The sequence below is a fragment of the Cynocephalus volans genome, chromosome 6, assembly GCF_027409185.1.
Source record: "Cynocephalus volans isolate mCynVol1 chromosome 6, mCynVol1.pri, whole genome shotgun sequence".
NCBI lineage: Eukaryota > Metazoa > Chordata > Mammalia > Dermoptera > Cynocephalidae > Cynocephalus > Cynocephalus volans.
The window spans coordinates 38,201,685-38,224,423 of record NC_084465.1 but is presented as its reverse complement, the minus strand read 5'-3'; the positions used below and the strand labels follow the sequence as shown (position 1 = coordinate 38,224,423).

At 35.5% G+C, this 22,739-nt stretch overlaps 1 protein-coding gene across 1 annotated transcript in view; it reads right to left on the bottom strand.

The window, feature by feature from the left end:
* The window catches only part of ASZ1 (ankyrin repeat, SAM and basic leucine zipper domain containing 1), a 62,238-nt gene extending 45,210 nt beyond the window's left edge, over nucleotides 1-17,028 (bottom strand). Inside the window, exons 1-4 of the mRNA XM_063100085.1 lie at nucleotides 16,924-17,028; nucleotides 16,395-16,494; nucleotides 12,965-13,087; nucleotides 11,234-11,345 (exon numbers count right to left, since the gene is read on the bottom strand). Coding sequence (XP_062956155.1) covers nucleotides 11,234-11,345; nucleotides 12,965-13,087; nucleotides 16,395-16,494; nucleotides 16,924-17,028 — 440 coding nt within the window. The remainder of the gene's footprint in view (nucleotides 1-11,233; nucleotides 11,346-12,964; nucleotides 13,088-16,394; nucleotides 16,495-16,923) is intronic.
* Nucleotides 17,029-22,739: the final 5,711 nt, after the last annotated feature.

The following is a 22,739-nucleotide window of genomic DNA, read 5'->3' as shown; positions in this document are numbered from 1 at the left end:
CAAGACACCTCACAAATAAATAATTTTCAATTTTTTCTTAATAGGGTAACTCTAAATACTTTTTTTTTTTTTGGTGGCTGACCAATCTGGGGATCTGAACCCTCAGCCTTGGTGTTATAATACTCTGTAATCAACTGAGCTAACTGGCCAGCCCCCTCAAAATACATTTTTTGCTTAATTTTAACAGTGAAAATTATGACTTTTACCAGTGAAAATTATTACATCATAATAAAATCTTACAATAATAAAACACAGGTTAGACAACGTAAAAACTTACAAATAAAGGAAAAATATCTTTAGTTGAGATTTTTTTTTCTGATTCTCAATGAGAACTTCTGATTATCATTACACTGTTGAAAACCAATGCACTAAAGTTAGATAATTTATAAGCAATAACTTATAAACTCATACACTAGTTCCCTGCCATCACCTGTTAGTTCTTCAGGAAATTGATCTTACTAGAATAGAAAAGTTCCTATCTCTTGAAAGGAATTCTTTCAGTAACCTGCAATGACTTTAATCATTACACAGGGTACAGGAAAGTTTTCTTCTGAAAGATCTAAGAGGGAGAAAAAAAATCACTTTTTAATACAAAAGCTACTGAGTTTTCATTTCATATTTAGAATTTAAAATATAACAAAAGACAAAAAGTCAAATTCTCAAATGGGCTAATTTTACAATAAGGCAGTGGAATAATTATAACCTAATCAGCATACACTACATGTTATAATCAATGAGACTTATCAAAAGGTAGTCTATTTGATGGAGAATTGAGTTCAATCTACAAACAGTAATTTCCTACCATGTGCTAGATACTAAAAAGAAAAAGTCAAATTAGAATTTGGAAGGGTCTCCCTCATCCCCAGCTTGGTTTCTATGCATGTGTTTTGAAAAATTAGTGTCAAGAGCTTTTCATCAACTAGTTTTCTCACCTCTATCCTCTCCATTTTGTGCTTTCAAAAGGACCAGGTAGGTCTCCAGGTATATGAATAGCAATATTAGTATAATGCCTTAAATACATAAGGTAACACTAAGATATTTGTCACTGTTTCCATACATGTAAAACTGCTGACAAAGATAAAATCTGTTCCCATTGTACATAAGGAAAAGAGAGGTAAACAAAAAGATGAGCATAAGATATGGTCAGGCAATTTATAAAAACTATATAAAAGGCCAATAACATAAGGAAAGATGTTCAAAGTAATTAAAATCAGAAAAATAACAGCCACACTATAACATGCTCATTTTTTTATCCATCAGGTTGTTAAAACCACAAAGCCTAATATGTCAGCAAGGATGCAAAAGAATGGATGCTCTCTCACATGGGTTACAAATGTAAACTGGGAAAAAACTTGTTGGAGTACATTTAGGATGGAACTTGCAAGATTTTAAATGTGCAAACTTTTTGAGCAGTTCTACTTCTACATGTGTTCTACAGAATTAATGTGCATAAAAAATATTATCATTACTGTTAACGGCAAACATTTGAGTGCTTGCTCTGTGGCTAGGCACTGTTCTAAGCACAAAACAACTTTATGATGTGAGTGATATTTTTGTTTCTATATTATAAAAATTAAACTGAAAAGAGGAATAACTTGCCCAAATTACACAGCCACTAACTGATAAAGCTAGGATTCATACCTTGGCAGTCTGGTTGGTAAGATAGTACTCTTAACCACCACAGGACACAAGAATGTAAAAATTACAGACAACCTAATTGTCATTTACACGGTAATGTTTCAGTACATTACAATACATTAATAAGAAGGAATATACTATACAGCAATTAAATTGAAGTAAACTTATTAAATAGTGACAAGGAAAGATCCCATACAAATTTTTAAGTGAAAAAAGGTATGTGTGTGTGTGTATTTGTATTTAATTAAAAAAAAAAAACAAAAAATAAACCCAGGACTGGAAACATTGACTAAGCTACTTAAAGTGGCTACCTTTGAGGCAGAGAATTTAAGGAATTTCTTTTGCCAAGGAAGACTTATGATTTACCACATGGACTTCTATATTATTTTAATACTGTATGACAAAGGTATTGATTCTTAACTTATAGGTTTAAGAGGTTAGGAAAAAAATCACAAAATAAACGACAATTTCTAGTCGTGTTTCCTAAATAATCTATGTTTAAAAATTCTTTCTGAAAGAATATTTTTGTGACTTAAGCCTATGTTTTCAGAGCAAAGATATGTCACATATTTACTTACAACTAGAAAACAAGTTAATATTGTAAGCCAGAATTCTGCTTTAATCTACCAAACTGCTCCAGTGACATTTACAACTAAATTTATATTCTGAGAAAGAAAACATTTTTCCCAGGGTATCTTCTGTCTATTAAAACATGCAATAACATTCAATAAGTTAACAATCACACGATGATTACGTCAAAACCTTGAGCATTAGTTAATGTGTGCTGTCTTATCAATGGTAATAAAACATCTATTGAAATTAAAATGCCACATCACTTTACAAAACCCTTATCTCATCACTAAGCAATCTGAATATAACAAAATTCTTTGCCAGAAAAATTGCTTTCTAAATGTAAAGAAAATATATCCTTTTTTTAATATAAGAAAAGATTTCAGCAGACTGGGAGGAAAAAAAACTCCACAACTTCTAAAACCAGTAATGTTAATTACATATACTTTTTAAAAGCTTACTCTAACAATAAAAATGTCAACTGAAAATTTAAAGCTAAATTGAGGAAGGTTTTAAATTTTGTCATGTATCCAGTAATCTAATATAGACCTTCTGTACTTTACTAACTTATAATATCATTTTTTACTACACTATCAACATAAAAAGAAAATAAGGAATGTTAATTACATACTATGGCACAGATATCAAGTTCCATTTAATTTGTTCGAAGGCCTTGTTTTCAGGCTGAAATATGACTAAGCTAAATTGAAGTGATAACATTTTTTTGTACACATGCTTCCCTTTACAGTTTGTGGACTTTTTAATTCAAAATATTTAACTACATATAATTCAGGGAAAGAGAAAAAAAAAATCCCCAAGATATAAAGCAGTTTGATACAAACATGTTTTGCAACAATTAGAAAACTTATGGTACTTAAACTCATTTGTGTTGAAAACTCCTAAATGTGGATAAGATGGGGAATATAAACGCATTGTACTGGTAGATCCTGTGCACATTAAACTGTTGTAAATATCCTTATCAAATCTCTGCTACATTCAAAGGCACCAATTTTCTGTTCTGTAAAAAATTACATACTATCTATCATCAAGTTGTAAGGATTACGCAGACAACATTTTTAAAAGCAATTAACACAGTGCCTAGTAGCAAACATTCAGTAAACATTCCATTTTAAAACAAAATTAAAAAGCTAACCTCCCAAACTCAAATTCGAAAGCCAAAATAAATAAACCTGTATTCAATTTCCACATTTGCTAGACATAGTACACTGTGCTAAGTGCCGTTAGTAGCAAGATCCAAGAGAAACATAAGATGTGATTTGTGTCCTAGAGAGTTCATTTAAAAATGGCTTTCAAGTTGTCAGTTCTTTACCATTAGTCCCACAGGAGGGAAACTAACAAGAATAAAAAATAAAAAGAAAAAAAAAATAAAAAGAAAAGAACAAGGTAGATCTGTATCTACTATTATGGAAAGCTGTTCATGAAATATCAAATCAATGTTATTCTCAAAGCTATTTTTAAAAAGATTTAAAAAAGAGGTTTTCATGAAAAGCAAAGAATTACAGAGCTAACACAAAAACAAGTATAGATAAACAAAATTAAAATATTTAGAAGATGCTAATTTCTACTTCTAGTAATGGTAAGTTACATAATTTGGGCCCAAATTGTAAAGGCATCTAAAATAGCTGGATGAAAAATTTTTTTAAATTTCTTAAAAACTGAAGAACTAAGAGATCAAGGAATTATTGAACCAAAATCTAGAGGGCAAAATACCAGAGAGGTAAACTTAACATTCTTCCATAAGGGCATTTGGCAGTCAGAAGAACTTAATGGGAAAATAAGCTGTGCTTTGGTGGCCTTGAACATCAAGATGAAAAGAATTCAAAGCCTTGGGCCTATCCAAGGTAGAGAGTTTGATAAACCATATTAAAGGCACACTAACCTTGGACTCAAAGGACTATACCTCCAGGGCTAAGGATAAACCAGAAATAAACCAGCTCTTCATGTTTATACCCCCAAAATGGTCCAGGGAACCTCAACTCTGAATTTAAGATTGTGAGTCCTAGACTGATAGTGTCCCACGCATCATTAATAAATACACAAAGTCTCCTCTGATGGTCTGATATTATTCCTACAAATAAGTTTTTAAATCTAATGACCACCACCTAGTCATAAATGAGAAGCATGAGAAACACTGCTAACAGAAACAAACCCAAGATTTCAGATATTGTAACTGTTCCATCTAAATGGTATGTTTACCATATTAAAGAAGTTTTAGTTTAGGCCTTAAAAATATTTTCAGGGAACAAGAAACTATAAAAAGTGACATGACAATTTTAAAAAGAATCAAACATGAGTTCTAGAAATAAAAACAGTAACTAAGATTAGGAACTCAATCAATGAATTTAACAATAGATTAGATGGTGAAGTGAGATTTACTGACTTAGAAGACAGATCAGAAGCTATTATCCAGAATGTGGCAGTGAGACAAAAAGACGGAAAAATAACAATACTGAGGATAAAGTGAGAAGGTCTAATGGATACACAGCACTCCCCCCTTATCCACGGGGAATATGTTCCAAGACCCTCCGTGGATACCTGAAACTGCAGATAGTACTGAACCTAACTGCTGTCAGCTGGAACATGTTTCTGTTCATGTCTTCCACCTACAAATAAAATGCCATTTCCATCTTAACTAAGCACTTATCACACACTGTGGCCATAACTTTTGCAGTTTTAGGCGCGAAAGCAAAACTAGCATGAATTCCTTTTTCATTCTTCACAATTTCAGAAAATTCATTCCATAGATCTTAGCAACCTCAGCGTATGATTTTTTTCTTTCCTTAAGTCAAGAACTTTCACCTTTTCACTTAAAGGAAGCATTTTACAACTTCTCTTTGGCATATCTGAATTGCCACCATCACTACTCTTGCACTTTGGTGCCATTATAAAGTAAAATAAGGGTTACTTGAATAGAAGCACTGAGACACCTCAACAGTCGATCTGATAATCCAGCAGCTACTAAGTGACTAGGGGTAGGTATCATATAAAGACAGTGTGGATGTACTGGACAAACGGATGATTCACATTCCGAGAAGGATGGAGCACAACCATGTGATATTTCATCATGCTACTCACAATGATGTGCAATTTAAAAATCATGAATTGTTGGTGGGACTGCACAATGGTGCAGCCTCTATGGAAAATGGTATGGAGGTTCCTCAAACAATTGCAGATAGATCTACCATACGACCCAGCTATCCCACTGTTGGGAATATACCCAGAGGAATGGAAATCATCAAGTCGAAGGTATACCTGTTCCCCAATGTTCATCGCAGCACTCTTTACAATAGCCAAGAGTTGGAACCAGCCCAAATGTCCATCATCAGATGAGTGGATACGGAAAATGTGGTACATCTACACAATGGAGTACTACTCAGCTATAAAAACGAATGAAATACTGCCATTTGCAACAACATGGATGGACCTCGAGAGAATTATATTAAGTGAAACAAGTCAGGCACAGAAAGAGAAATACCACATGTTCTCTCTTATTGGTGGGAGCTAAAAATTAATATATAAATTCACACACACACACACACACACACACACACACACACACACACACACACACACACACACACACACACACACACACACACACACACACAAAACCGGGAGGGGGGGAAGAAGATATAACAACCACAATTACTTGAAGTTGATACGACAAGCAAACAGAAAGGACATTGTTGGGGGGAGGGGGGAGGGAGAAGGGAGGGAGGTTTTGGTGAGGGGGAGCAATAATCAGCCACCATGTATATCGACAAAATAAAATTTAAAAAAAAATAATAATAAATAAAAATAAAAATAAATAAAAAATAAAAAAAATAAAAATCATGAATTGCTTCTGGAATCTTCCATGTAATATTTTTGGAATGGGGTTGACAGTAGGTAACTGAAACCATGAAAAGCGAAGCCATGGATAAGGGGGGACTGCTATACACTCAGAGGCCCAGAAAGAGAGTAAAGAACAGGGCAGAGGTAATATGTGGAGAGATAATAGATAAGACTTTTCTAGAACAGAGGCACCAATCCAAAATTTTGAAGATGATAGTTATGATATCATGATGGCAAATGGAGACACCTTAATATCACATTAAATTGAGGTTTTCTTTTTCATTAGCCATTTACAAGATGAAACAGAAGAAATGTTGGAAGAAGCTAAGAAATTTTTGCAAAAAACACTTTTTCCCAGGAATCAAAATGTTATTAGCAGATTTGAACATATATTTACATATAAAATTAGAGAACAACATAAACTTGGAAGGAGATGAGAATTGCTGTTTTAATCTATTATATAATAAATTTGAATATTATTAAATGCTCACCATCGAGTGATAAAAATTTCATTTGTTTAATGGAAAAAAAAAAAAAAAAAAAAAAGCCCAACTCCCAAAAGTGTTAAGGTTTTTCTTAGGCTTCTCTGAGGGAGAACTGGTGAAGAGCTTTCTCCTTCATGGACCCAACAAATAGGTGACTGAATAACTGAAGAACACTTTCAGAACTCAGGGGGGAAAAAAAGGGCAAGCAAGCTGTAGACTATGGGAAAAGGTCAGAATTCACAGGTCTGTGAAACAATGGGAAACTCCAATAAGATTACTTTTAAGTCCTCTGATGCTAAGAATTTGCTGAATGGGTGGGTCAGTTTTCCCTGCCTTCCCTCGGTGTCTAAAAGCAAACAGAGAGACCAAAAAGCAAAAAGACTTCCAAAGGACAATGAAGACAGAATACCTTAATTTCTACCACCTAAAAGATCTCTACCATTTATCATATACTGACAACCAGATCTGAACTCCATGAACCAACAAAGAAAACAATCCATGTAAGGATTCCAAGCAGCTAAAAAAATAAATAAAACCAGAAAGAAAAAATACCTAACAATGAACTAGAATGCCTAAAGAAGTAAAAAAAAAAAAAAAAAAATACTGAAAAAAAAAAATGAGAGCACTTACTGATATTAATGTTCAGCACATATGCACAAATGGCTTGCTGAAGCAAAACGAATCACAACAACCACAACCACTACCAAACACGATTTCCCAATAAGTGATTCAGTATGTAAAATAAAGGAGAGGATAGCCAATGCTAACTGCAAGACTGATGCAAGGTGTTTGTCTCTGTTTAGGGACCAAGGGATAGAAAAACACATATTATGTTGTCAGCACTCACGCTACCTTAGCATAGAGCCTTAAAATACTTTCAATTCTGACTGCTGAAGTCTTCTAACAACTTTACAGTCTTTTTATATACTATTTTGCCTTTTCTTTCAATTTCCAAACCAATCAGTTTTCTGCCTTATTTGGTCAGCTATTCATGTCAGGCCATAAAGACTTCATTACATCTATTACAATTATTACAGAATATTTATACAATAAAATACTACTTAGCAATAAAAAGTAAACTACTGATACACACAACATGGATGAATCTTAAAATTCATTATCCTCAGAAAGAAATCAGACACAAAAAGACACTATAATTTTATTTATGTGACATTCTAGAATAGAAAAATATGATGTATAGTGGTAGAAACAAGATCCAAATCACATGGCTGCTTCTGGCACTGGGGGGATTTGACTGGGAAGGGACACAGGGGATTTCTGGAGTGACAAAAATGTTCTGTCTTGGGGTACAAGTTACATGAATGTATGCATTTGCCAAAACCAATCTAACTGTACAGTGAAAATCTGAGTATTTCGCTGTATGCAAGTTATACACAATTTAAAATCTTAAACTATTACAAAATTCCTTCAGTACCACTCAGAAAGGCTTCTAATTAATAAGACAAGGAATTCAAGTTTCCTTTTAATTTTTATTCTTACAGCCACCCAATTTTAGTGCAAAAAGAACCAAGCGATTTGATTCAAGTGACTCACTTTCATAACAAGATCTATAAACCCCTAGAATTATCTTCCTGCTCCTATTATAAGTACATCCCTCCTTTCCTTTTTTCCATTTTATCTACAAACTAAGATCCATCTTTTAAGCTGTTTCCACAGAATGGAGAAGAGCTTCCATGCTACTTTAGTCTCTAGCTTAGAGGTATCTGATCTCTACCACTTTGCTATTACTTTCACTTAATGAGACAAGATTATTGATACCATTTTAGTTTGCAAAAAAAAAGTTAGAGGCCAACTTCCTTTGTAACTAACAAGTATGTGGCCATCTAGCTTTCACAAAAACTATCCATTTATAAGTTTTATGGCCGACTCTTCCTCTGTGCTCTTTTTCTTGAGAGGTAATTTTTCTCAGCAAAAGAATTGCTCAAAGAGGCAATATTAACAGCTTGAAAGTAAATTCATCTAAAGATCTGTTTTTTTCCTTGACATTTGGATAGTGGTTCCCTGATATATCCCTGGTATCTTTTGACACTTTTGTAATTAAAAGAAACTAAAACTCCCAATCTTCTAATAGGTTTCTATTTTGGTCACTGCTAATGAGTTATCTATAAAATTCCCCCCAAATCTCATGACCTCTCCTTGAGTCCTGGAAATCTTTTTTCTTTTACACTGACAGCATGTTATCCTTCTTATAAAATATGCAGCATAAAAAGCACTATTGCCATGATTTATACTCTTTTTGGGTTTATCAAGAGAACACAATTAAATCATTTTATTGTTTTATGCTTTGAACATTAAAAAAAAAGTAGTTGCATCCCTCGTTTTCCTGGTTATTTCTCTATTAATTAAATACAGATTGCTTTATTCTCTTCAATTATACTGTAAAATTATTTATTTTAGTTTAACACACATCAATCTAAACCTTGTGCTCTTTCAAATTCATCAGCTTTTCTAGGGTTTTCACTTTTGAAATTGCCTTATAATGTGGTTGCCTTATAGTTTTTAGCATGAGATGCTAACCTGGTGTCATCTGAATGCAAATGGGATGTTTTTCCATATTTACCTTATATAACCAAAAATTACCTTCTAGTTCTTGAGGAGGCAGAATAGTCTAGAACCTATGACACTGGCTTGCTTGATTTCTCCTTCAGTGTGTTTACAAGATAGTAAGTGATTGGGACAGGAGGAGGTAAAGACCTTACTACTTATAACATCTCATAGAAGAAGTCCAGAAAAAAAAAGTTGAAGAGCACCAGCAAAAAACAGTTTTCTATTGAAACCAGAGAGGCAAGTCTTAGACTACTTCTAAAGGTGCAAATCAAAATTACAGCACTCACAGAAGTTTACTGAAGCACATTTCCCAATTCCAAGGTACAACCAGATGCAAGTTATACCTAACTAGGAATTACACCGTATATGACAATATATTCTATGAATGGATGTGCTAAAAATTTGCAGGCAGTTTCTTTACCAATTCTTTTTTTTTTATCTTTGTTTAAATCTTGATCATCCAATTCTATAAGCCTTGGCCTTTCTCACACTAGATCAGGGTTTCTCAACCCTGGCACTACTGGCATTTTGGGATTGGTAATTATTTTGAGCAGCTATCCTATGCACTGTGGAATGTTTAGCAGCACCCTGACCTCTATCTGCTAGACACCAGTAGCATCTCTCAGGTGGTGAAAACCAAAAAATGTCTCCAGATATTGCCAAATGTACCTTGGGAGGCAAAACAGATATTGCTTGAGAACCGCTACGACTAGATCAAAATCATTTTTAGCTCAGCAAAGACCTGGGAATTATCTATAGCTGTACAGTACCTTCCAAGTCTGCTGTCCAGGAATGACAGAAATTAAACTAAATCAGGAAAAAACCTCTAATAAAACTAAACTTCTATCTAGCTGTAATTCTGTGTCCATTAACTAGCCTCTCACTATCCCTCCTCCCACCTTCCCCTTTGAACACTTTTAAACTGGAGTTCAATTAGATCCTCAATACTCTGTACCCCATAAATATTACAATGTTTTAATAAATAATTAAAAAAATAATAAAGATAAAATTCCAAAAATTTTTTTTTCTATAGAAAAAACTAAAGTAAAAAACTTCTAAAACTTCTAAAAAAAAAAAAAAAAAAAGACTTCAAGCATAATTATTTCTATATATTAGGTACTATATCATCATTTGAACTAATAATAATTTTATTTATGCTGGACATATTTCTGTTGGATGGGCTACTTCCTACTCTCTTCATTTTGAAGATTAAATAAAACACAAAGAGAGATTTACCAGGAAAATTGAGTGGAAGAAGGAATTTGCTATGGTTTGAATGTCCCCTCCAAAATTCAAGTTGAAATTTAACTACCATTGTATTGGTGGGGGTGCCTTTAAAAGGTTATCAGGAATGGGTTCCTGATAAAAGGATGAGTTTGGCCCCATTTTCTGTTTCATGGGTTTGCTTCTGCCCTTCTGCCATGTGATGACCCTCATGGGATGCCAGCACCATGCTCTTAGACTTCCCAGCCTCCAGAACCATGAGCAAAATAAACTCCTATTCTTTGTAAATTAATCAGTCTGTGGTATTCTGTTATAACAGCAGAAAATGGACTGAGAAGTCAATGTGATGACTGAAGCAATCTGATTCATTTTTATTATTACTGACATTTCAACAGTTGCAGGATACATTTACTGCTTATTTTCTATGTATCTAGGCACTATTACATATATGTTGTTACCTAATTAATTGGTGATGTCTTAGGAAAATGGAAACACTTTCATATATTTCCTTAGTATTTGTATAAAATTGTTCAGTTGTTAAGTATTACAAAGACAGAACACTAAATTAAGAGGCTTTACTATTAAAGCTCAATCATCATATTCTTTCGAGCGTATGATTCAGAGGAAATGATAGTTTACTGTCCTCCTTTCCTTCTCATTCCAAATTCTTATGACATTCTTGTAAAAATTAAAAGTTGAAAGCCTACCTTCATGATATCTCCTTCCTTTGATAATCTTACATAATTAGAACCATGACCTGATGACCTATTTTTGTTAATCAACTATTGGGCCAAGTAAACAGACATTGTTAATGATTTTTAATAAATGTTTAACAGGCTCATAATCAAAGGGAAGTATCCTCAACATTTCTGAACAGACACTAAGGCTCTTACCTACAAGCAACATTTGGGTCAGCATTTCTTGAAAGTAGTAGTTCTACACACTTCAAGATCCGTTCCTCTGTGCCACGAGCAGAACATGCAGTTATCAAAATAGTTAGCTTATCTAGAGCAAATAGAAAAGTGAGGAAAAACCACCACATGAAGTGTTTATAACTGACTTCTTTATTCTTCCAAACATTCTAAATATTCATTGCACTCGAAAATCCTATAAACTCTTCCCAAATCTCTCACTCTTAGGAGATAGCTTTATGTCTCCCTTTACCAAAGCATGAGATCAGGGATGAATCCTTTTAATTTCCAAAGTATATCCACAATATATTCCTTCCCCATCCTCATTTCTTCCAAAGAACAGAAAGTGGTTAAGCACATGGATTGTGTAGCCACACTGCCTGGATTTGAACAGTTTGTGGTTGAATAAACTTTGCCTTGCTGAACTCATGACCACAAAACAATGATCGATGGTCTCTGGTTTCAATTCTTCTCACCCACTTGACAACTCCTGAAATCTGGCTAACAAACTATCCTACTGAAACTGCTCTTACTGCTGCATCCATTGGCTTCTTCTCAGTTCTTCTTTACTTGATCTCTCTGAACTCACCCCATTTCTTAAAACTCTTCTTCCCTTGTCTCCTATGGTATCAGCAAAGATCAGGGTAGATTAAAAACAAACAAAAAATCGCTTCTCAATTAAGAACTTGGGAATTCAAAATAGGTCACCACAGCCATGGTTTACATTAGTGGCTCAATACTGACATGGCATGAAGATTCCAGTCCCTGATAAACTGTGACTCCAGTGATGTCTCAATATCTTACTAGACTTAATTTATAGATATGAAGCTAATACCTTCCCTCTTTACCTAATGGGGCTATTGTGGGACACATAAAAGAATTTATATGTACATTCTCTGAAAAATATAGTGTTTTAGAACTGTAGGTATCCCCCTGATTACAAGGAGAGAGAAGCAGAAAAAGAAAACTACTAATCAATTTTTTGAGCAGAATATTATCTACACTTTCAAAAATCTCATTCCTAAGTACAGCATTCATTGAGTAATACTTTTAAATGACATAATCTAGCACAGCAGATTAAACATGAAACTACTGATAAGACAGGAATTTGTGACATATACAAATGAGAAAACAGAATAAAAATAGTTTTATGAAATTAATGTGAAAATTAATTCTAAGATGAAACCTATACCTGAATTATGAACTGAATTAAATTGCCTACTGAAAACATATTAAAAATACGTAATCAGTAATTCAATATAATAATTAAACTGGATTAAAGAATAATTAAATTACTGAGTATGAATTATTTAACAAAGAAACATATGGATTTAATAAACTATCTTTGAAACAACAAAGTGACATCATTCAGAGTTGAGTTTAAAATTCCACAGACCAATTTTCAAGTAATCTTCCACAAAATTAGCAGCTTTTGATGTTTCTATGCATTTTTCCTCTAAAAGTATCCCAAACTCTAGCGCAGAAGTTAAAGATATATAGTAACATAGCCAATTATAAAAACAATGTAATGGAATCTATCTTTTTGGAAAGAAAATTTATGTCATTTCTAATTTGACTTTGTATATTGTTTACACAATATAACTAATAGAAAGGTTTTTTCGAGATGCTTAAATCTTTTTTCACTTTGCATAATAGCTGCTCGGGAATCAAAGAATCATAGTAAATAATCCATTGTTACCTCAAACAACTTACCCTTATTAAAGCTTGCATTAGCTCCTCTATTCAAAAGGACTCGAACCAGCTCCACATTGGCAACACTAGCAGCATACATAAGGGGAGTCCATCCATATAGAAAGCTGGAATCTACACCAATACCTGTCAATATAAAAACATGCTTTTAAAAGCCCTACCACCATAAAAAAACCACTGTCACCTTAATATGCCTTAAGTACTATACATAGTACTATCCCTAGGCAATATCATACATCTCTAGGGTTGCAAATAGCACATATATCTCTAAGACACCCTTAAGTTCCTTCCCGACACAAAATTTACCCATGAGTGACTGATAAAACATAAAGCTAAAAAGATAGGTTAGGGTTAGATTATGAAAGTTCTGTTAAGAAATGCAGACTATACTTTGTGATACATGGATAGATATCATTATAGCTATATTATAAAATCAACATTAATACCATGTTGAGAATGGCACAAGAGGAAGGGAGTCTAGTTATGAGGCTAGGAATCTACATAAAATTCAGAACAATGGTAGTGGGGAGAGAGAGGAAGGAAAACAAAAGAGCAATAGAGAGAGAGGGGAAGGAATTTCAAAGGCAAGGTCATCAGAATTTAAAATAACTTTGAGGAGAAGGGGTGATGGAAAAGAAATCAAAAATGACTATCAAGTTCTACCTTGGACAAATGAATGACAAGCAATGAGATAGAATAATGGAGGCACAGATGAGCTATCAGACCTTAAGAGTAGGATAGTTTTAAATAGCCACTATCCAGATGGGACAGGAAGGGGCAGATAATAAGAAAGAACAAGAGTCAACTGGCCTTAAAATCCTCAAATCATTAATGGTACAAATCCTTGGAATCATCTGATTTTCTCCAATAGCACTGATTAATTTGGTTATATAAAAAAGAAAAAAAAAATGGCTGAACTGATCTAGGATTGGATCTAGGATTGGAGAGGAGCACAGAAGATGTGATAGAAGGTGGTGAACACAATAAAGTGGTGAACACAAGATCCAAATCAAGTGTTTGCTTCTGGCATGGGGGAATGTGACTGGGAATGCAAACTTGCAAGGGTGGAGGGGAGGCTCACTTTTTTTCTGCAGAAACACTAAGTCGCTAAGTCAACAGACTCTATATATCCAGTTGCCAATTTTCTACCTTTACTTGATATAAGGTACATGATAATCACTGGGAGAAAACAACATTAAATCATCTTAGTATATACATATACTGCTGGCCCAACTTGTCTTCTCCAACAAATTTTCCTCTTTAAACTGCTGCAAGTGAAAGCATATGAATGAGATTAGAGAAAAGATCAGTTTTCTCATTATTCTTTTCTTATTGACAGCACTGCTCAAACTGTAACAGCAAATGTAGAAAGGAAAAGCTGTGAAGAAAAAGAGAAGCAAATGTGGCATTTTAGTATAAAAATTCTTAGTAATCATTACCTGCAATACTTAAATTATTAAGCACCTAGTATGTTTCAGGCATAATGTAAAAAAAAGGTAAGTTTCAAAAGGATGAACAAAGTATATTTATAAAGCTCAAAAACATTCCAAATAACATTAAATTGTTTAGGGATACATAAATATATAGCGAAAGTATAAACGTAGTCATAGGAGTGATTTACACCAAATACAGAAGAGTGGTAATCTCCAGAGGTAAAAGGTAAAGTCTCCACACCTTTCTGACTGTCTGAAATTTTTCATAATTTAAAGAGAACTGAAAATGTTAGTACATAGTAGAATAACAAAAACTGGAGACATCTTCAAACTGTTAAAAGTGGCTGACTCAAGGCGTGCTTTCATTTTTAATTAAAGTCTTCAATTGGTGGAGAAATATGTTTCAAAAAAAATGATGACTTTGGAAGGCAAAAAATTAAAACTTTTTAAACAGAGTTAAATAGTCACTTCTGGAAGAAAATACCGTAAAACAGGAATTACCTGTGAAAATGAGACATTAGCAGTAATGGGGGTAAGAGTAGGAACAAAGTTGAGGTATTTGTTTAGTTACACTAACATATTTATGATAGGCTTTTTAAAATGAGCTTAAAAATTGCTGTAACTAAAAATAAATTTCAAATGGTTGACTAAATACCTACTCAGAAGTAGGCACTGTTCAAGAAACTGAAAAACACACATTTGCCCATCAATCATATCAAGCCCTAATCCTTCGTTGCCCTCACTGTACCTAGTTCCACTACTCCCAAGGCAAATTCTCATTTCTAAAACAAATTTGTGCCTATTCTCCCCATTCAACACTATGAACACTATACATACTTATATTAGGCATTCAGGCCTCCTTCCTTATTCAAATTTTCACTTATTCAAATTTTATTCAATTTCATCCTTCAATTACAAGCTCAGGTTTCACTGTCTGTCCACAGTCATGTAGATCCTTATTTGTTACAAGAATAACAACTAACATTTACATAATGCCTACATGTTCTCAGAGGGCTCTTCAAAAAGTTCACAGAAAGATTGGTATTATCTTTTAATTCCATTTTCCCATGAACTTTTTGAAGTACCACTGTATTTTCTCATTTTAATTCTCCTCTTTCCCAGCAACCCTTTCATATAATGCATCCTTATTTTAGAAAGGGCAAAAGTGAAGCTTAGGAAGGTTTGGTAACTTGGTCAGGATTACAGAGCCATCAAGTTGCATGGTTAGTAATCAAACCCCGATCTGTCTTGTTTCCAAAATGATTTACTTTTCACTAAACTATTCTGTCTCTAGCACAAAAGAAAAACATTTTGCCATATAAAATTTCATCTAATTATTTTGTGTGTGAACACTTTGTATTTACAACTAGATGGTGAACGCCTGTTACTCCTTTGGATAATTTCAATCATTATAATCAACAATCTACATTTGTATGTTAAACTAATTTTTTAAAAATTTCATTTAACCACAGAAAAATATCGTGGGACCCAGGACCGAATTACAATGTTTTACATAAATAAGTTGATGCTCTGGAAGTTTAAATGAATTTCCCAGGGAACCCCACTGAGTAGGCAATAAATCTGGAACAAATATCTAGATACTTATTCTGATTCCTAGCTCAGTGCTCGTTCCACCAAAACAAAACAAAACACAGCAGTGGGAAAGAACATAAGTAAATTGTACATAACTGCAAGCAATTCTTGAGAAACATACTATTATAGCCAAGTAAAAGCTGAGAAGAGTTAGAATGATCAGGATGGGGTAGCATTAGTCAGAGTAGACCTGACTAACTGATGGAAGTTAATTAGGGTGGCATTCCAAGTGTGAAGGTAGAGGAAGAAAAGGCAGACAGAACTCAGAGTCAACTATGATGTGTAGAACAACTGTTAAATTAACACTGTGTTTCCATCAGAAAAGCAACACAAACCTTTCAAAATAAGAAACCCTTGTGAACTCAGACAATTTGTCTTCTGCTGAAACTATCCCTGATCTCTCTCACCAGAATCCAGGAGCTCCTCGACCAATGAAATATCTCCAATGCTCATTGCTTTCTTAAATGTTTCATTCTTCTCTTCAGTGGGTAACGGTGATTTTAATTTCTAAAAAAGCCAAAGGTTTAAAAATAAATCTTTGTTATACACATTTTCATTTCCACTGCACCAGGAAACAATAATGTGTGGCTAAGTACACTGTTTCGGTTTTGGCCAACATCCAACGTTTGTAAAGAATCCATATCTAAAATTATCTTTAAAGGAAATGTGTAATGACGGGTCCAAACCCAAGTGAAGAGCTACAGCGACAACCTAAAGAAGTGCACCTCATGGAAAACACAGTTGGAGAACAAGAGGAGAACTGCGGGTTTACTTAAGTCCAAACGCCCCTATTTCCACTGGGAAAAAGAGAAACCAGGTGAGGAAGGAAGAAGTTTCACAAGGCTGTTTCCTTGCAAGTTTCTTCCACAAGTTTCCTCGCCTTCGAAGGCCAGGGAAGGCCGATAGTCTGAGAAAAGACTTGGCCTCCACCGCTACCTGAGGTGCCCGGTCGAAATACCCAATCTCCCAGCCGTCATCCTCGCTCTCGCTACTCTCGCCTCCGCCGGCCACTGCCAGGCCGCGAAGCTCGCCCGCCGCCATGCCAGCCAGGTAGTTCCTGGCACGCCCCGTACCACGCCGCGCGCCTACCGCCTCGCCCAGCGCCTGCGCAGTGGCGGAGCGCACGTAGGGCTGCGCGTGAGGAGTTGCGCGGGAAGGAGCGACGCGCGAACGCCCAGGCCTTGGGCCCTCCGGCGCAGGCGCGTAGATGCGCGCAGCTCGCCTCCGTGCACCCTCCGCCTTTCCTCCCTTCCTGCCAACCCTAAGGCCGCCAGAGGTGAAAACCCGGCAGTCTTCGCGCCACGCTCCTGGCAGGTACTTCTAATTCTGTTCTGGGACTTAGCCTTCATCCATTTTAGAGTATTTACCTGAAGTTCTTGCTCTGCAAGGAATGCCCTGTATGTGGCAGGAGCAGAATGGGATTTAATGCCAAGTAAGACTAAGCTTTCCCCAATATCCCTTTCAGACGCCCCCTGCCAAACCCATTATCAAACACGTGTCCCCGGGAAGGTAGGCTGCTATTGGCCGGAATACAACTCTCAGAAGCACCACCCAAACGCTCAAGAAGCCATCAGAGAAATGGGAGCCTACAAAGGAGCCAGGAGAATATACTGTCCCAAAGAATTCTTCCCTTTAAGTACTATGTGATCTCAGATCTCAGCTTAAGTTTAGAAACCCCAGACCATCAAAACACTTTCCCCTGTGAAGTATTGAGGCCCGAGAGGAAAAAGTCATGAAAGGAGGTGGGTGGGGGAACCGTGAGTCCAAAGAGCTGGGAAGAATGAAATGATCTAAATGTGCAGAGAGCAAGTAAATAACGCAAACTCCAGGTGAAAGCAGCCCAATCTCAAAGGCACTTTTCTCCACCTAGCTTCTAGATGGAATGTGAGTAACACAGTATCTTTGCCACCACAGATAATTAGACCCAGCAAGGAACAGGGCATATTTATGTACCTCAAGGTGTTTTAAAAGGAAAGTAGCCATGCACCATTCTTTGAAAGCTTTGCAATAAATTTTTTTTCTTGAAGAGTCTTTGATACAAGATTTTGAAATTATTTACTTCAGAGACTCTTCAAGATAAGTATTATTTAGTAGTTTAGTTATTTGAGGGCCACGCCCTTCTACATTAATTCATTCAATAGATATTATGGATCACTGAGTACACCCAGGTGCAAATAGGTTTGAGGAGACAACATCAAAGACAAACCAAGCTGCCTCATGGAGCTCATATCTTAATGAGGACCGATAGACAATATGCAAGTGAACAAATAAACAAGACTATTGAAGATGTAAGTGCCTCAAAGGAAATAAACAAATGTGCTCAATTTCTGAAATCAAATCACCTCCTAGCTGTAGCTATGTGGCCTTAGGAAATTTACTTAGCTTCTCTCTCTGCACCAGTTACCTCATCTGTGAAGTGAAGATAAAGATAGCATCCATCAAATAGAGTTGTTATGAGGATTAAATGAAGTAATGGGCTTGGAATAGGGCCTGTCTCAATATAAGAGGTAAATACATTTTAGCTATTATTATTATTTTAGGGCGGTTAGACCTGAGCAGAGTCCTGAATGAAAAGAAGGAGCCGGCCATGAAAAGTGGGAGAGTAGAATTTTCCTGTCAGTGTAGATGGCTAGTACCAAGGCCTCAAGATAAGAAAAAGCTGGGACCCAGGACCAGGACCAGGGTGGGACAGGTGAAGCCCCTAAAGAGCAAAGTTTAAGGAGGCACTCACTCTCAGGGTCCTGCAGATGCAGTAAGTGCCTCCTTAAATTTTGCACCAGTGGCACCTCACTTAACTTATCTTAGTCCTTGTCCCACTTAGACCGGAAAGGAGGTCTAAGGCTAGAGCTTCAAGAGGGTAAGGGCATGTGATGAGAGGCCTTTGTGGGCCTTAAGCAAGGAGTTTGGATTTTACTCTAAGGGCAATTGAACATTGAAATGTTTTTAAGCTAATGAAAGACATGTTGTAGTGTGTGTGTGTGTATGTGTGTGTGCGCATTTAAAGACATTCTAGCTCTTTTGTAGAGACGGGTTTTGGTTTGAGCAGCTGACTAAGTAGTGGTACCATACTGAGATGGGAGAAGACCAGAGGATAAGCTTGAAGACGTAATGAGTATCTCAAAATTAACAAATTTGAAACCAAACAGCCTAGTATAGTTGTCTGGTGGGTAGTTGGATGTTCAAGTGTGGAGCTCAGGAGAACCTGACCTAGGAAATATAAACTTGGGAGTTATCCAAATACAATTGGTTTTTAAAACCTTGGGATTTACCCAGCAAGACTTTTTGTAAATATAGATAAGGTATTCTAAAATTTATGTGGAAAGGCAAAGGAACTAGAATAGCTAAAACAATTCTAAAAAGGAGTAAAGTAGGAGGAATTGCTCTACTTCATTTCAAGACATGTGTAGCCTTGATTTTAGGACTTTGTGGTATAAATCAATGGAACAGAATAGAAAAGCTAGAAATAGCACCACACAAGTATAGTATGGCCAACTGATTTTTGACAAAGGCGCAAGATCAATTCAATTAAGGAAGGACAGTTTTTTCAAAAAATGGTGCTGGAGCAGTTGAATAGCCTTAGGTAAAAAAATGAACTTCAACCCAACCCTCATGCCTTTTACAAAATTAATTTGAAATGAATCATAGATGTACATGAATGTTCATAGCATTATTCTTATTAGCCCAAAGTGAAAACATCCTGAATGTTCGTAAACTGGTGAATTGACAAAGTTGGCATATCCATACTGTCTGTATTAGTTTCCTAGAGGTATCAAACAAATTACCACAAACTGGGTGGCTTATAAAAACAAATTTTTTGTCTCATATTTCTGGAGTCTAGAAGTCTAGAATAAAGGTGTCAGCAGGGCCATGCTGTCTCTGAAGGCTCTAGGGAAAGAACCTTCCTTGCCTCTTCCTAGCTTCTGGTGATTGCCAGCAATCCTTGGCAGTCCTTGGCTTGTATATGCATCACTTTAATCTCTCCCTCTGTATTTACATGGCATCTCATTCTTTACATGTTTGTGTGTCCAAATTGTCCTCTTCTTATAAGGACACCAGTCATATTAGATTTAGGGCCTACCCTAATCCAGTATGACCTCATCTTAACTAGATTACATTTGCAAAGAGCCTATTTCCAAAGAAGCTTACATTCACAGGTTCCTGGAACTTTTGGGGGATACTATTCAACTCAGTACACTATATATATATCACTTAGAATAATGTTTTCAAGACCCATGTCGTAGCATGTATCCCTAATTTGTTCCTTTTTATGCTGAGTAATGTGTGGTATTGATTTCAGAGGGTGATTTCAGGAGGTGGCGTGACCCATTAGAAGATCACTGTAATTGTGAACTGGAAAATGGCAGTAAAAATGGAGAGGAGGGGATGCATCCAAAATTTATTATGAATTACAATCAATAGGATTTGGTGACTGGATATGAAGGATGAAGGTGAGAGAGGAGTCAAGACTGATATGACAAGAACATAGGATGAGGAAAATGTTTTGAGGAAATGGAGGTAAGTTTTGTTCTGCAGAGACAGTCTGAGATGCCTAAGGAACATCCTTGTCCAAAAAAGGTCTGGAGTTCACCAGAGAGGCCTAGGCTATTGGTTCAGCTTTAGAAATCATCTCTCTAAGAGGTAATAATAGACATTAAAGTAATGATATTACCAAGGGAAAAAGGATAAGATGAAAAGATCAGAGGGCCAGGAATGACTATTTTAGGAAGCTACCAAAGGAAGGGAGCAATAAAGGGGCGTAAGAAATAGTGATCAAAATAGCAAGAGAACTGGAAGAGATCAATTCCTCAAAAATTTTGCACTGAATTGTAATCCCAGATAATAAATAGTAACAATAGCAATAATAATGATAATAAATTCTTTTTATAGTGCTTTCTATATGCCAGTCACTGTTCTAAGGGTTTTACCTATTTTAAGTGACTTAATACTCACACATTCCTATTGAAATAAACACTATCTCAATTTTACAGGAGGAGAACCTATCTGGAAGGTCATGTATCTGGAAGGGCTGGGATTCAAACACAGGAAATAGTAAGCTTTGCAGTCCATGCTTTTAGTTATTTCTATCTAACACTTGTACAGAACTTCTATGTGCCCTGACTTTTCTCTAAGTATTTTATACATGTAATTCTCACTATGGCTTTTTGAGGCAAGTGCAATCATTATCTCCATTTTATAGATGAGGAAACATGTACAGAAAAGTTATGTAAACTGCCTAAGATCATACAAGTGGGACATTCTGAATTCACACCAGGTTTAACTTGGACAGTGTAATGCCCACAAAAGCATACTCTCCCTAGCAGAAAGAATACTTGTCCCCACCATTTGTTTCACTCCTACACTATAGAGAGAAGCACTACTTTCCAAAGGAGATTTCATTTTCTGACCAGTAAACCAGACTCAGAATAAACTATGATTCATTTACAGGTAAATCACAAGCTTTGTTCTTGGCCAGATAAGAAATCAGTAGTTTGGTTTTGTCTGAAGAGATTTGGGAATTCCCCCAGGGTGATTTCCTGGAGTGGGTCAGAAAGCTCCCTACACACTGCGTTAAAATGACTGCAGTGTTCTGCTTGGTTCACTGATGACAGGAGACCGGTTAAACAAAGAGGGCAAAAAACCAGCCAGATCCCAGAAATAAATGTTACTCAGATTTAGGCTCTTCCTAGTTCCTGGTTTTTTTTGTTTTTGTTTTTTTTAACTTTCAAGCTTTGACTGAGACATTATTGATGATTAGCTCACACTGTTCATTTTACCATCATAAATGATGCTCTGCGTTTTGTGGGGAACTTGTTTTAAAGTTGATGTCACCACATTTTTATAATTCCTGCTTATTTTCTGTAGTGGTGTGTGTGGTATTACTTTCAATAATTTGAAAAAATTCTTTTGGGATCATAAATTCTTAATCTTGTCTGAGATCCAATTGGGTTCAACTGTCTCTTTTGGAGATGATTTCAGAGGTATAAAAATGGTATAAAGTTTTTATTCAATTACTAGAATTCATGTGCACAAGACAGTCAAAGGGAGAGATAAGCAATTACTTTTTATTATATATCATTAATTGATTACACAAATACTTACTGTGCTGCTACTGTATTTTCTAAGCATTGGGGAGGAATTTGTAGGGAAGATAGGCAAGATTCTTGACTTAAAAATTTTTATAGTCTAGCAAGAGAAACAAATAAATAAATATGTAATTAAATGTCAGGTAACGATAAATTCTATTAAAAAAATTAACCAGATGAAGAAGAGAGTAATGGTGGCAAATGGGAAATTAAAATAGAAATTTCAGGGAAGACCTCTCTGCAATGTTATTCTTAGTGTGATGGGAAGTTACAAGGATCTGATTTACCATTTTAAAAGGGCACTCTGGCTACAAGGAGAAATAATAATAACAGTGATAAAAATGATAATAAATTCATCTTATAGTACTTACATGTGCAGGAGCAAGTGCAGAATCAGTAACACCAGTTAAGGGTCTGTTATAATAATCTAGGTTCTCCACCTTGCAATATTAGTATTCTATGCAATATTAGAAACCTCTGGAGATGATTTTAGCCAGCCCCAGTCTAAACCAATTATACCAACATTTCCAGAAGTAGTATCCAGGAGCTGAGATTTCTCAATCATCCTCTGGTGATTTTAATATATAGCCAGGGTTAGAAAAGACAGTGGAAGAAAGATGTTGGGGGCTGCACCTAGGACAGTTATCTACAACTAGTAGGAAAATGTAA